Genomic DNA, 13,414 nt, shown 5'->3' with positions numbered 1-13,414 from the left:
TCTTACCTCTCTCAGGATTCCAGCCTTGAGCAACTCACATACTTGCTCATTCATCGCTTTTGTCTTATCCGCGCCTAGGCTGCGCCTTCGCTGGACTTTTGGTTCTACAGAAGGGTACGTGTTTAAGCAATGCTCAGTTATGTTGCGCGGGACGCCGGTCATGTCTGACGGGGTCCAGGCAAATATATCCATGTTGCGGAACAGCAGCTGCTTTAAACGTTTTCTGATGTCTGACGAAATGGCGTGGCCAATTGTCACTGTCTGCTCTGGGTACTTGCGGTTTAAGACCCATTTTTCTGGCTCGGTCGTAGAGACCTTCGCCGCTTTTGTTGGGCGCAGCTCTTCAGTTGACATCACTTCTTTCTTGGCGTATATGATTGCTACGCCTGTCTTGGTAGGGAAACCTATGGCAGAATGAGGTGTTGAAGTCACCATGTTTAGTTCGCCTTGTGTCTCCCTTCCAATGAGTACATCATGTCTTGACTTCACTGGCATTACCATGAAGTTTACGGTTGTTGTTCTTGAGTGTTTCCCGTCAGAGAACGTGACGGGGAAACTGATTTGCCCGAGAGGGAAGACCATTTCATTGCAAAAGCCGGACAAAGGATAATCGACTGGCTCGAGTCTCGCTTTGTCTTCTTCATCGAATTGGTTGAAACATTGTTCGTAGATGATGTCGGCTGTGCTTCCTGGGTCGATGAAGATGTATTCTGTTTCATAGTGACCAATTATACCAGTAATGACGACGGGTCGTGTGGCGCGAGGACCGCCGCGCACTACTGGGAATATGACTTGCTGTTCTTGCCAAGAAGGCTCGTAGGGCCGTTTGCCTTTTTATCTCGCGGTGTATCTTGGTCCGTTGACCATGTGAGTTTCTAGCCGTCTCACCTTTTTGTGGCTACCTTCATCGTGACGCTGGAGCTGGCGGGTGTCCTTGCGCACATTCTTCACTAAATGGCTTAGCTTGCCGCTTTTGAGCGCTCTTTCGATTTCCTGGCGCAAACTGTAGCAGTCATCGGTCAAATGCCCAGAGTCTTTGTGAAAATCGCAGTACAAGTTAGGGTCTTGCCCTTTCTTGTTTGTCATTGGCCTTGGCGCCTTGAAATCGACATTCTCCGTCATCAACACCTCTTTTGGGGTTTTCGTGAGCGGAGTCCAGTGTTTATCGCGGTTGTCATCTCTGATTGATTTCTTGTAACCAATCCGATCAATTGTTTCTCGCGCATCTTCTCTGTAGCGCGGTCTGTCGTCCCGGCCTCGTGGTCTTTCAGATTTCCAATCATTATTTTTGTATTTGTTGCGCTTGTTATTGTTGTCGCGCGGCCGCTCGTTTGCTCTTGAGAATCGATCTTCGGAGTAATAACCCTTTCCACCAGCAAGGGACTCCTCGGTTTGCGCGACGATCTTCGCGGCTTCCATCAGTTTATCCCACTCTTTTGGCATCCCATCTTTGCCTGTGATGGTTCTAATGAGGCTATCACAGCGTATAGCCTTCTTGAAGTGGCAGCGCATGAGTTGCTCACTGACGCCGCCAATCTCTAAACATTCTTTGTTGAAACGCGTGATGAAGTCCTCCAGACCTTCACCATCCCTTCGCCATATATCTTCTACTTCCGCCGTATCGCGCTGATAGCGGCGTTGTTGGCTAAAATAGCTCAAGAATTGTGTCTTGAAGTCTGTCCATGACTTTATCTTCCCAGGCGGAAGGCTGTCGAACCAGGCGCGAGCCGCCCCGGTAAGGGTTTGGATGAATAGGTGGCACCACATGGGCATGTTCCAACCTCCCATGCAGCCCACACTAGTGAACGTTCTGACGTGATCATCTGGATCAGTCAATCCATTGAACTTCCCGACAGTCGGGGGTAGTTTCTCTCTTGACAGTGGTGCGAGTGCAATTTTGGGGATAAACTTTGAGTGTTCCGCAGCTTCCGCTGGTCGGTATGCCAGGCGGAAGTCTCTTTCAGCTTCTTCTGTGTAGCCAATATGTTGTCTTGGCTTATAGTACTCATGGTTTTTTGGTAAACGATTAAAGACTGATGATTCTTCATCACCTTCCCATGTAGGATCATATGGGTCGGTTTCTTCCCATTCATTGTTCATGTTGCGCGGCGTGAGCCGGCTGTGAACAGGGCCTCGTTGAAGGTTCGACGGATATTCATAGTAACTATCCGTTTCCCCTCTTGTATCGCGCGTGTCTTGTACGCTTAAACGTCTTGTAGGGGGAGGCCTGTTGGTTCTGCCTTGTATATTGGCTGGTGGTGGCATTTGGCGCATCCCCTGACTCGGAGGAGTGACCAAGGACGGTTCTGCCGTCAAAACTGCCTGCTGCGCGATGAGCGATTGGTATGCTGCATTGATAGTGGCGATGTTCTTAGCATACCACGAGGCTGGGGTTTCGCCCTCTGGTAAGCCAAGTAATGCAGATACATTTTGAGGTGGCGCTGGGTTGGACGGTCCTTCGCCGTTGTTACCTGGGGTAACCATTTGTGTGATACGGGTAACGCTCCCGCGCTGACCCCCCGTGTTGGTGATCTCAACTTCACCTATTTCTTCGACTTGGGCTTGGAGGTTTTGGACTCCTTCACCCAAGACCGTGTTAGAGTTGGCTCCGAAGCCGAACTCTGGAAAGATTCCTTGACCAGTCATAGTCGAAGGATGAAAAGATGTCAAAGGCTCAAATAAAGAAGATGAGGGTGGTTATAGAAAAAATCGGTGGGCGCCAATGAAGAAACAGTGATCTAATTAAGGTATTAATTAGGTGGGTTTATGTTCCTATCATAGAGGTTAATCTTCTTTTAGGTATTTGAGCTCCGACTGGTTAATCAACCTGCAAAACAGAACACCGTTACTCGTTAAGAGGGGAATGTGGGGGTTTCCCTCTTAACCGGGCTCCGGCGTGAGAATAAGCGACTGCTTTGAGAGTAATTAAGTAGTTAAGAGTAAGAGCCGAGAGAATAGAATGTTTAACCTGAGGAATGAAGGTCTCTATTTATAGCCGGAGAGGTGTAAGAGGTTGTGGGCTGATGGGCCTTGGGCCAGAAACGGACAACAACGAATATGCTCTTTGCCTCGCTGGCCTCGACTGCTTAGTGGCTTCTAGATGCTCGTCGGTGTTGGCGCACCTAGATTGGAGCCACGTGTCATTGTTGTCGGCCTTGTTGTCCCTCTGTCATCAGCAGACGAGTGGAGATCGTGGGACAGTTGTCTCCGTCCTCTGATTGGTGCCATGTAGGCGTCCTTGTGTACTTCTCGTCAGGCGATCGTGGCGCACGATTGACCAGAGCCTGCTAGACGCTCATTGGCTCCTTTTACTGCCACTTGTACCTTGTGTACCACTGTAGGTAGCCACGCGCTTCTTTACCTAGTGGCTCATTTCTTCCATTGTTTTTATGTTAAGTGCTGATATCTGGGTTTGTTGTGTGCATTCCCTCGCGCGGGGTAATCGTAGAGCGATGTAGGCCGCGCAAGGTTGTTGTTAACACCTTGTTGTGTTAAGGAGTATGGTCTCACGCGCAACCTGATCTGAGGTTTGCGCGACTTTTTGGGACCATACCCCTTCACATATACATAAGTTTAAATCATCCGAATATTAATAACATACATCACATAATTAAGTTTATACTTTCTAATAGTGAATGCTCTATACCTCTAAATTAAATGTCATACTCATGAAATTTATATTATTAGTTGGCGATACCTTGGCTATTAGTCGTCATTAGTGACGAACTACTTGGTGCAAGTATTTTATTTGCAAAATAGTACTATTTTAAAAGAAAAGAATGAAAGTCAAATCTATTATATCAGTCAATTGAATAGCCACACCTACAGCCCTTCACATGCCAATATAATTATCCATTTCCTAGTACACTTGACACATATAAATAGCAAGATATCACCCCTCCCACCTTACCTTAAAACTCCAAATTCCCTCATAATTCTCTTGTGCTAGTATGAGCAAACAGAATACAAAGAAGAACAAGAAGGCCAGCAATGGATCATTCCGATCGATTTTCATGCACGCCGACTGGGCCGACATGTTTCTAATGACTCTGGGCCTTTTAGGTGCCATCGGCGATGGAATTTCGATGCCTACGATGTTACTTATCACCAGCACCATCATGAACAATATCGGAGACTCTTCTTCGTTCTCCATGGATGTCTTCACCGACAAAATCAACGAGGTCAATATTACATACATACATACATACATACAAACATACTTATACAATCATGTTATTTTAACAGTCAAAGGCTAGTTAAGTTGATCATATTTGATAACAACTACCATACGGCTTTAAGTCTGTATTTAGGAGTAGATTTAGTGGACGTGTGAGTTTGTCGTTCTAAAAATATATATAATAAGATTTAAAAATCTAACTGGGTTTTAACCTCGTGTTTTCAGAGTGCTGTAAATCTTTGCTACATGGCTATTGGAATTTGGGTCGCATGTTTTCTCGGTATATTTCTCTGTTTTCGAACTCATTTTTCATCTTTTTTTTTTTCTGACATTTTCCTATGATTATAAAAATTTAATTGCAGAGGGGTATTGCTGGGCAAGAACAGCAGAGAGACAAGCATCAAGATTAAGGTCAACCTATTTAAAAGCAGTATTAAGGCAAGAAGTTGCATATTTTGATTTAAATGTCACAAGCACAGCAGAGATAATCACCAGTGTTTCGAGTGATAGTCTCGTGATTCAGGAAGTCATAAGTGAAAAGGTACATCACGTTTTAACAGATAACTAGTTTTATCAGTAGTTTCAACTTTTAAATTTTAACATGCGAATAAAAAAACGCAGGTGCCTATGTTTTTGATGAATACGTCGATGTTTGGTGGGGCATATATCGTCGCATTTATATTACTATGGAGGCTAGCGATTGTCGGGCTGCCGTTTATTATAATTTTAGTTATACCTGGTTTGATATATGGAAGGGTTTTGATGAACTTGTCAAGAAAGATCAGGGAGGAGTATAATAAGGCTGGTACTGTGGCAGAACAGGCGATTTCTTCGGTTCGGACAGTTTATTCTTTTGTTGGAGAAAACAAGACTTTATTGGAGTATTCTGCTGCTTTAGAAGGCACTGTTAAATTGGGGTTAAAGCAAGGGATGGCTAAAGGTGTGGCTATTGGTAGTAACGGTGTTGTTTTCGCGGTGTGGTCGTTCTTATGTTGGTATGGTAGTAGGTTGGTGATGTACCATGGTGCTAGTGGTGGCACTGTATTTGCTGTTGGAGCTGCTATCGCTGTCGGCGGACTGTAAGTTTTTTTTTTTTTTTTTTTTTTGGCATTTCTTCCAACAACTTGTCTATATTTTGCACTCCACCTAATTTGGGATTTTAGATTTTGAAAGAGTAGTTTCTAACTTTCTATCAATAAGATACATTTATTATCATGTGAAACAAACTCCTGATGATGGTGGTATTTGACTTATATTTTTCTAATTGAGATGATAGCTCATTTAAATTTTTTTATTGATTGTTTACATTACACTTGTGTATATATCTTGTTTTTATAATTTTAGTGATTTGTTTGAAGAATCTTGATAAATCTAATGATGACAGATCATTAGGTTCTGGTTTGTCCAACTTGAAGTACTTCTCGGATGCAATGGCAGCGAGCGAACGTATAAGAGAAGTCATCATAAGAGTCCCGGAAATCGATTCAGACAACATGGAAGGGGACGTATTAGAAGAGGTATCCGGGAGAGTGGAATTCAAGAACGTTAAGTTTGCGTACCCGTCAAGGCCAGAATCTTTGATATTCAAAGACTTCAACTTAAAGGTGCCCGCGGGGAGGACCGTGGCGTTGGTGGGTGGGAGTGGATCTGGTAAATCGACGGTGATCGCATTGCTGCAGAGGTTTTATGATCCTCAAGGAGGAGAAATTTGTGTGGATGGGGTGAGGATTGATAAGCTTCAACTAAAATGGCTAAGATCGCAAATGGGGTTGGTGAGTCAAGAGCCTGCTCTATTCGCCACCACGATAAAGGAGAACATACTTTTCGGCAAGGAAGATGCCACCATGGAAGAAGTCATCGAAGCCGCAAAAGCTTCAAATGCGTATAACTTCATCTCTCAGTTACCCCAAGCCTATGACACCCAGGTACAAAACAATTTTAATTTATAACTTTTTTACTATTAGGTAACAAAAAATTCATGGGTAAACATGTTTGTTGTTTCTTTTCTAATATTAAAATGAATAAATCGGTTAAAGATACACAAGCACTAGGAAGATCAAAGATGTTAGTTTCTAGGAAGCTTCTCCCTCCCTTGTGGAAGTGGAAGATGCATTCTCCCGATGAAAATAAGTACTTTTTTTTTTGAACGTCCAACATAAGAATCGCCGGGTACTCCGTACGCGGCACCCATTGGCCGAAAGGTAGCCCGCGGCAGCCCAACCTGCACGCACGGAGCCCCTAGCCCACCATGCCACCAGTTCCGGGGAAAACCCGACCCTGCACCCGCCCGAGGGCACGACAATGCAAAGCCGGTAAAACCCGGGTGGATCAGGAATCGAACTTGAGACCTTTCGGTCAAAAGTCTTCCCTCATTTCCATAACCACTGAGCTATAAGCCCAGGGTTTATGAAAAATAACGTTAAAATTAGTGCACTTTCACTTTTGCCCCCCCCGAGCGTCCACACATATATACATTATATGTGTATACCGCAAACGGGCTAATACGTGGAAGTCATGTGTATGTTATATTAACTATACATTACACATTTGTAGGGTAAATGCTCAAAAGTTTAAAAAAATATGAATAAATCAGTTTGATTGTTTTATATACGTAACAAATACATTTGTATGTATATAGTTGAAAGTTTATTAAATATGAACCACTAAGAAAATGGATTAAACAATTTAGGTTTGATCTTTTTGTTATCACAAATTTTTAGTGTTTTAAAATAAACTTCAACTATATATAAATAAAACATTAAATAATAAACAAGTAAACTCTTTTTAACTTAAACTAGGCGTGCTTGCTCTTTTGTTTTTTTGCCTCATGTAAGCTTAGAATAATAAGTCATTTTCACTTCATACAGGATATTAAATTTAATTTTGCCTCATGTAAGCTTAGAATAATAAGTCATTTTCACTTCATACAGGATATTAAATTTAATTCACTTGGTAGATTCACCTTCTGAAAAGCTATATTATATTTCTTGTAAATAACAGGTTGGTGAAAGAGGAGTTCAAATGTCTGGTGGGCAAAAACAAAGAATCGCAATTGCTCGTGCAATAATCAAGTCACCTCGTATCCTTCTTTTGGACGAGGCCACAAGTGCACTAGACACCGAATCAGAACGAGTGGTTCAAGAGGCACTTGATCAAGCAGCCGTTGGTCGAACCACCATCGTCATAGCACACCGTCTCTCAACCATTCGAAACGCAGACATCATAGTGGTAGTTCAGGATGGTCAAGTGGTCGAGTCTGGCTCCCATGATTACCTCATTCAACACGATAATGGCCTCTACACATCACTTGTTCGCCTCCAGGAAACCAAAGGAAAAGATGAACCACATAATCCTAATTATCTGCTTGGGCCATCATCAGTCACTTCAACATATGATGTCCAAAACACAAGTAGCCGTCGGCAACCAATAGTTAGCCGGTCAAGCTCCTCAAGCTCAGTAAACCACGGTGGAGGCGAGAATATTACCTTAAATGTCAACCAAGACTTTCCTGTTCCATCTTTTAAGAGGCTTTTAGCATTGAATCTTCCTGAATGGAAGCAAGCACTGTTAGGGAGCGTGGGTGCAATTCTATTCGGTGCAGTCCAGCCACTTTACGCGTTTGCAATGGGTTCGGTGATATCAGTGTATTTCTTGCCGGATCATGATGAAATCAAGCGTAGAACGATGATTTATGCATTGTGTTTCGTTGGTTTGGCTGTTTTCTCAATGGTAATCAACATCATTCAGCATTACAATTTTGCAGCCATGGGTGAGTGCTTAACAAAGAGGGTCCGAGAAAGAATGTTGTCAAAGATACTCACCTTCGAAATCGGATGGTTTGATCAGGATGAAAATTCAAGTGGAGCCATTTGTTCTAGGCTTGCTAAAGATGCCAATGTGGTATGGATTATTGGCTATTTTTGTTTTACTGCAAGCAATAAACAACAAACCTATTATAGGTTTCTCATTATATGTTAACAATGATTTTGTAGGTGCGATCATTGGTGGGTGATCGAATGGCACTTCTAATTCAAACAATCTCTGCAGTGACGATTGCGTGTACAATGGGGTTGGTAATTGCATGGAGATTGGCATTGGTTATGATAGCGGTCCAGCCTTTGATAATTGTGTGCTTCTACTGCAAACGAGTTTTGTTAAAGAACATGTCACAAAAAGCCATGAAATCACAAGAGGAAAGCAGCAAACTTGCAGCTGAAGCAGTCTCGAATCTACGTACAGTCACAGCCTTTTCGTCTCAAGCACGAATACTCAAAATGCTCCAAGAGACCCAAAAAGCACCGATGCGTGAAAGCATCAAGCAAGCGTGGTATGCTGGATTCGGGCTCGGATTTTCTCAAAGTCTTATGGCTTGCACATGGGCTCTAGACTTCTGGTATGGTGGGAAATTGATTAGTGATGGTCATCTTGGGTCGAAAGCGCTTTTTCAGACTTTTATGATCTTAGTGAGCACTGGAAGGGTCATTGCGGATGCTGGGACCATGACAAATGATCTAGCCAAAGGGTCTGATGCGGTGCAGTCTGTGTTTGCGGTGTTGGACCGTTACACCTTGATTGAACCCGAGGACCCTGATGGTAAGAAGCCCGATATCATTACAGGTCATATAGAGATACGCGATGTGGACTTTGCATACCCTGCTCGCCCTGACATCATGATCTTTAAAGGGTTCTCCATTAATATTGAAGCTGGGAAATCTACAGCATTGGTCGGACAAAGTGGATCTGGAAAATCAACCATAATTGGGTTGATCGAGCGTTTTTATGATCCAATAAAAGGCGTTATCAAAATCGATGGAAGAGACATAAAGTCGTACCATTTAAGAACTCTAAGGAAATACATTGCACTCGTCAGCCAAGAGCCTGCACTATTCGCGGGTACGATACGTGAAAACATCCTATACGGGGCTTCTGAGGAAGTTGGTGAATCCGAGATGATCGAGGCCGCAAAAGCAGCCAATGCACATGACTTCATAGCGGTTTTGAAAGATGGCTACGATACACAGTGCGGTGATCGAGGGGTTCAGCTCTCTGGAGGACAAAAACAACGTATTGCCATAGCACGTGCCATACTGAAAAACCCAGTGATTTTGTTGCTTGATGAAGCCACTAGTGCACTAGATAGTCAATCAGAAAAAGTCGTGCAAGAAGCGCTTGAGCGAATGATGATTGGGCGGACGAGTGTGGTGGTTGCACACCGATTGAGTACCATACAAAGTTGTGACACAATTGCGGTTTTGGAGAAGGGGAAGGTGGTCGAGAAAGGGAACCATGGCTCGTTGCTAGCGAAAGGACCGGCTGGCGCTTACTACTCCTTGGTTAGCCTTCAAAAGACTCCTGCTTCTAACCATACCATTGACTAAAGTTGGGTGGGTCGGTTTGGTTTTTTGTGAACCTTAAGGATGGTATATACTAAGATATGTTTGTTAGGCATGTCATTTCTTAACACAGAAATGATCTTGAAATAGTTGATATATTTGTAACCAGTAAATATTTTGCTTTTAATCCAATAATCTAGATTCACATTAATGTTCAATTGTTAGCGTGATTGTTAGCAAAGATGATGTTTTGAGTAGTGGTGCTAAACATGTGTTTGTATGTCGGAACGTCGAACCAATAAACTAGATTATTTCGTTATTTTCACGAAATTAGTAAAATAACGTTAAAATTAGTGCACTTTCACTTTTGCCCCCCCCGAGCGTCCACACATATATACATTATATGTGTATACCGCAAACGGGCTAATACGTGGAAGTCATGTGTATGTTATATTAACTATACATTACACATTTGTAGGGTAAATGCTCAAAAGTTTAAAAAAATATGAATAAATCAGTTTGATTGTTTTATATACGTAACAAATACATTTGTATGTATATAGTTGAAAGTTTATTAAATATGAACCACTAAGAAAATGGATTAAACAATTTAGGTTTGATCTTTTTGTTATCACAAATTTTTAGTGTTTTAAAATAAACTTCAACTATATATAAATAAAACATTAAATAATAAACAAGTAAACTCTTTTTAACTTAAACTAGGCGTGCTTGCTCTTTTGTTTTTTTGCCTCATGTAAGCTTAGAATAATAAGTCATTTTCACTTCATACAGGATATTAAATTTAATTTTGCCTCATGTAAGCTTAGAATAATAAGTCATTTTCACTTCATACAGGATATTAAATTTAATTCACTTGGTAGATTCACCTTCTGAAAAGCTATATTATATTTCTTGTAAATAACAGGTTGGTGAAAGAGGAGTTCAAATGTCTGGTGGGCAAAAACAAAGAATCGCAATTGCTCGTGCAATAATCAAGTCACCTCGTATCCTTCTTTTGGACGAGGCCACAAGTGCACTAGACACCGAATCAGAACGAGTGGTTCAAGAGGCACTTGATCAAGCAGCCGTTGGTCGAACCACCATCGTCATAGCACACCGTCTCTCAACCATTCGAAACGCAGACATCATAGTGGTAGTTCAGGATGGTCAAGTGGTCGAGTCTGGCTCCCATGATTACCTCATTCAACACGATAATGGCCTCTACACATCACTTGTTCGCCTCCAGGAAACCAAAGGAAAAGATGAACCACATAATCCTAATTATCTGCTTGGGCCATCATCAGTCACTTCAACATATGATGTCCAAAACACAAGTAGCCGTCGGCAACCAATAGTTAGCCGGTCAAGCTCCTCAAGCTCAGTAAACCACGGTGGAGGCGAGAATATTACCTTAAATGTCAACCAAGACTTTCCTGTTCCATCTTTTAAGAGGCTTTTAGCATTGAATCTTCCTGAATGGAAGCAAGCACTGTTAGGGAGCGTGGGTGCAATTCTATTCGGTGCAGTCCAGCCACTTTACGCGTTTGCAATGGGTTCGGTGATATCAGTGTATTTCTTGCCGGATCATGATGAAATCAAGCGTAGAACGATGATTTATGCATTGTGTTTCGTTGGTTTGGCTGTTTTCTCAATGGTAATCAACATCATTCAGCATTACAATTTTGCAGCCATGGGTGAGTGCTTAACAAAGAGGGTCCGAGAAAGAATGTTGTCAAAGATACTCACCTTCGAAATCGGATGGTTTGATCAGGATGAAAATTCAAGTGGAGCCATTTGTTCTAGGCTTGCTAAAGATGCCAATGTGGTATGGATTATTGGCTATTTTTGTTTTACTGCAAGCAATAAACAACAAACCTATTATAGGTTTCTCATTATATGTTAACAATGATTTTGTAGGTGCGATCATTGGTGGGTGATCGAATGGCACTTCTAATTCAAACAATCTCTGCAGTGACGATTGCGTGTACAATGGGGTTGGTAATTGCATGGAGATTGGCATTGGTTATGATAGCGGTCCAGCCTTTGATAATTGTGTGCTTCTACTGCAAACGAGTTTTGTTAAAGAACATGTCACAAAAAGCCATGAAATCACAAGAGGAAAGCAGCAAACTTGCAGCTGAAGCAGTCTCGAATCTACGTACAGTCACAGCCTTTTCGTCTCAAGCACGAATACTCAAAATGCTCCAAGAGACCCAAAAAGCACCGATGCGTGAAAGCATCAAGCAAGCGTGGTATGCTGGATTCGGGCTCGGATTTTCTCAAAGTCTTATGGCTTGCACATGGGCTCTAGACTTCTGGTATGGTGGGAAATTGATTAGTGATGGTCATCTTGGGTCGAAAGCGCTTTTTCAGACTTTTATGATCTTAGTGAGCACTGGAAGGGTCATTGCGGATGCTGGGACCATGACAAATGATCTAGCCAAAGGGTCTGATGCGGTGCAGTCTGTGTTTGCGGTGTTGGACCGTTACACCTTGATTGAACCCGAGGACCCTGATGGTAAGAAGCCCGATATCATTACAGGTCATATAGAGATACGCGATGTGGACTTTGCATACCCTGCTCGCCCTGACATCATGATCTTTAAAGGGTTCTCCATTAATATTGAAGCTGGGAAATCTACAGCATTGGTCGGACAAAGTGGATCTGGAAAATCAACCATAATTGGGTTGATCGAGCGTTTTTATGATCCAATAAAAGGCGTTATCAAAATCGATGGAAGAGACATAAAGTCGTACCATTTAAGAACTCTAAGGAAATACATTGCACTCGTCAGCCAAGAGCCTGCACTATTCGCGGGTACGATACGTGAAAACATCCTATACGGGGCTTCTGAGGAAGTTGGTGAATCCGAGATGATCGAGGCCGCAAAAGCAGCCAATGCACATGACTTCATAGCGGTTTTGAAAGATGGCTACGATACACAGTGCGGTGATCGAGGGGTTCAGCTCTCTGGAGGACAAAAACAACGTATTGCCATAGCACGTGCCATACTGAAAAACCCAGTGATTTTGTTGCTTGATGAAGCCACTAGTGCACTAGATAGTCAATCAGAAAAAGTCGTGCAAGAAGCGCTTGAGCGAATGATGATTGGGCGGACGAGTGTGGTGGTTGCACACCGATTGAGTACCATACAAAGTTGTGACACAATTGCGGTTTTGGAGAAGGGGAAGGTGGTCGAGAAAGGGAACCATGGCTCGTTGCTAGCGAAAGGACCGGCTGGCGCTTACTACTCCTTGGTTAGCCTTCAAAAGACTCCTGCTTCTAACCATACCATTGACTAAAGTTGGGTGGGTCGGTTTGGTTTTTTGTGAACCTTAAGGATGGTATATACTAAGATATGTTTGTTAGGCATGTCATTTCTTAACACAGAAATGATCTTGAAATAGTTGATATATTTGTAACCAGTAAATATTTTGCTTTTAATCCAATAATCTAGATTCACATTAATGTTCAATTGTTAGCGTGATTGTTAGCAAAGATGATGTTTTGAGTAGTGGTGCTAAACATGTGTTTGTATGTCGGAACGTCGAACCAATAAACTAGATTATTTCGCTAGTTAAAACGAAGAGTGCCGGATAAAGAAAATAGAACCATGTTTTTAAATAAAGAAAACATTTTAATTGGAAACAAAACAACATTTGTATGAGTTTAAAGCTTATTAAGTGTAGATTTTTGTTGGCAAAAGCTTTAGAGCTTGTTTATAGTAGTCACCCACTCACCCAATTCATAAACCTAACTTATAACTTTACGAATGAACATATCTTTCTATAGTTCTGCTTTACTCTTTCTATTTTCTATTACTTCATTCGAAGAAAAATACAAAATTTCTTGTTTTCTTTACAGAATCATAGCTAAAATATAATGATACGTTCTAAGCTTTAC

The 13,414-nt window shown here is 42.1% G+C and overlaps 2 protein-coding genes across 2 annotated transcripts; both read left to right on the top strand.

Annotated features, from left to right (window-relative positions):
- The first annotated feature begins 3,950 nt into the window (after positions 1 to 3,950).
- LOC110903957 (ABC transporter B family member 15-like) lies at positions 3,951 to 9,728 on the top strand. The gene is made up of 7 exons (XM_022149764.2): positions 3,951 to 4,181; positions 4,403 to 4,457; positions 4,540 to 4,718; positions 4,799 to 5,256; positions 5,562 to 6,102; positions 7,178 to 8,077; positions 8,170 to 9,728. The coding sequence occupies exons 1-7, from the start codon at positions 3,951 to 3,953 to the stop codon at positions 9,553 to 9,555; spliced, it is 3,750 nt and encodes a 1,249-aa protein (XP_022005456.1). The 3' UTR covers positions 9,556 to 9,728.
- A 662-nt stretch (positions 9,729 to 10,390) lies between these two features.
- Positions 10,391 to 12,986, top strand: LOC110903956 (ABC transporter B family member 15-like). Its single transcript, XM_022149763.2, has 2 exons — positions 10,391 to 11,335; positions 11,428 to 12,986. Exons 1-2 carry the CDS (start codon positions 10,457 to 10,459, stop codon positions 12,811 to 12,813), a joined length of 2,265 nt encoding a protein of 754 aa, XP_022005455.1. The 5' UTR covers positions 10,391 to 10,456; the 3' UTR covers positions 12,814 to 12,986.
- Positions 12,987 to 13,414: the final 428 nt, after the last annotated feature.

Source organism: Helianthus annuus, chromosome 14 (genome assembly GCF_002127325.2).
Source record: "Helianthus annuus cultivar XRQ/B chromosome 14, HanXRQr2.0-SUNRISE, whole genome shotgun sequence".
Lineage (NCBI taxonomy): Eukaryota > Viridiplantae > Streptophyta > Magnoliopsida > Asterales > Asteraceae > Helianthus > Helianthus annuus.
This window is presented reverse-complemented; position numbering and strand designations above follow the sequence as displayed.

Bases quoted from the DNA above. Each gene is read 5' to 3' on its own strand.
- LOC110903956 (XM_022149763.2), top strand. From the start codon at position 10,457: ATGTCTGGTGGGCAAAAACAAAGAATCGCAATTGCTCGTGCAATAATC. The intron at 11,336-11,427 runs GTATGGATTATT...ATGATTTTGTAG, and splicing joins TTGCTAAAGATGCCAATGTG to GTGCGATCATTGGTGGGTGA.
- LOC110903957 (XM_022149764.2), top strand. From the start codon at position 3,951: ATGAGCAAACAGAATACAAAGAAGAACAAGAAGGCCAGCAATGGATCA. The intron at 4,458-4,539 runs GTATATTTCTCT...ATTTAATTGCAG, and splicing joins TTGGGTCGCATGTTTTCTCG to AGGGGTATTGCTGGGCAAGA. The intron at 8,078-8,169 runs GTATGGATTATT...ATGATTTTGTAG, and splicing joins TTGCTAAAGATGCCAATGTG to GTGCGATCATTGGTGGGTGA.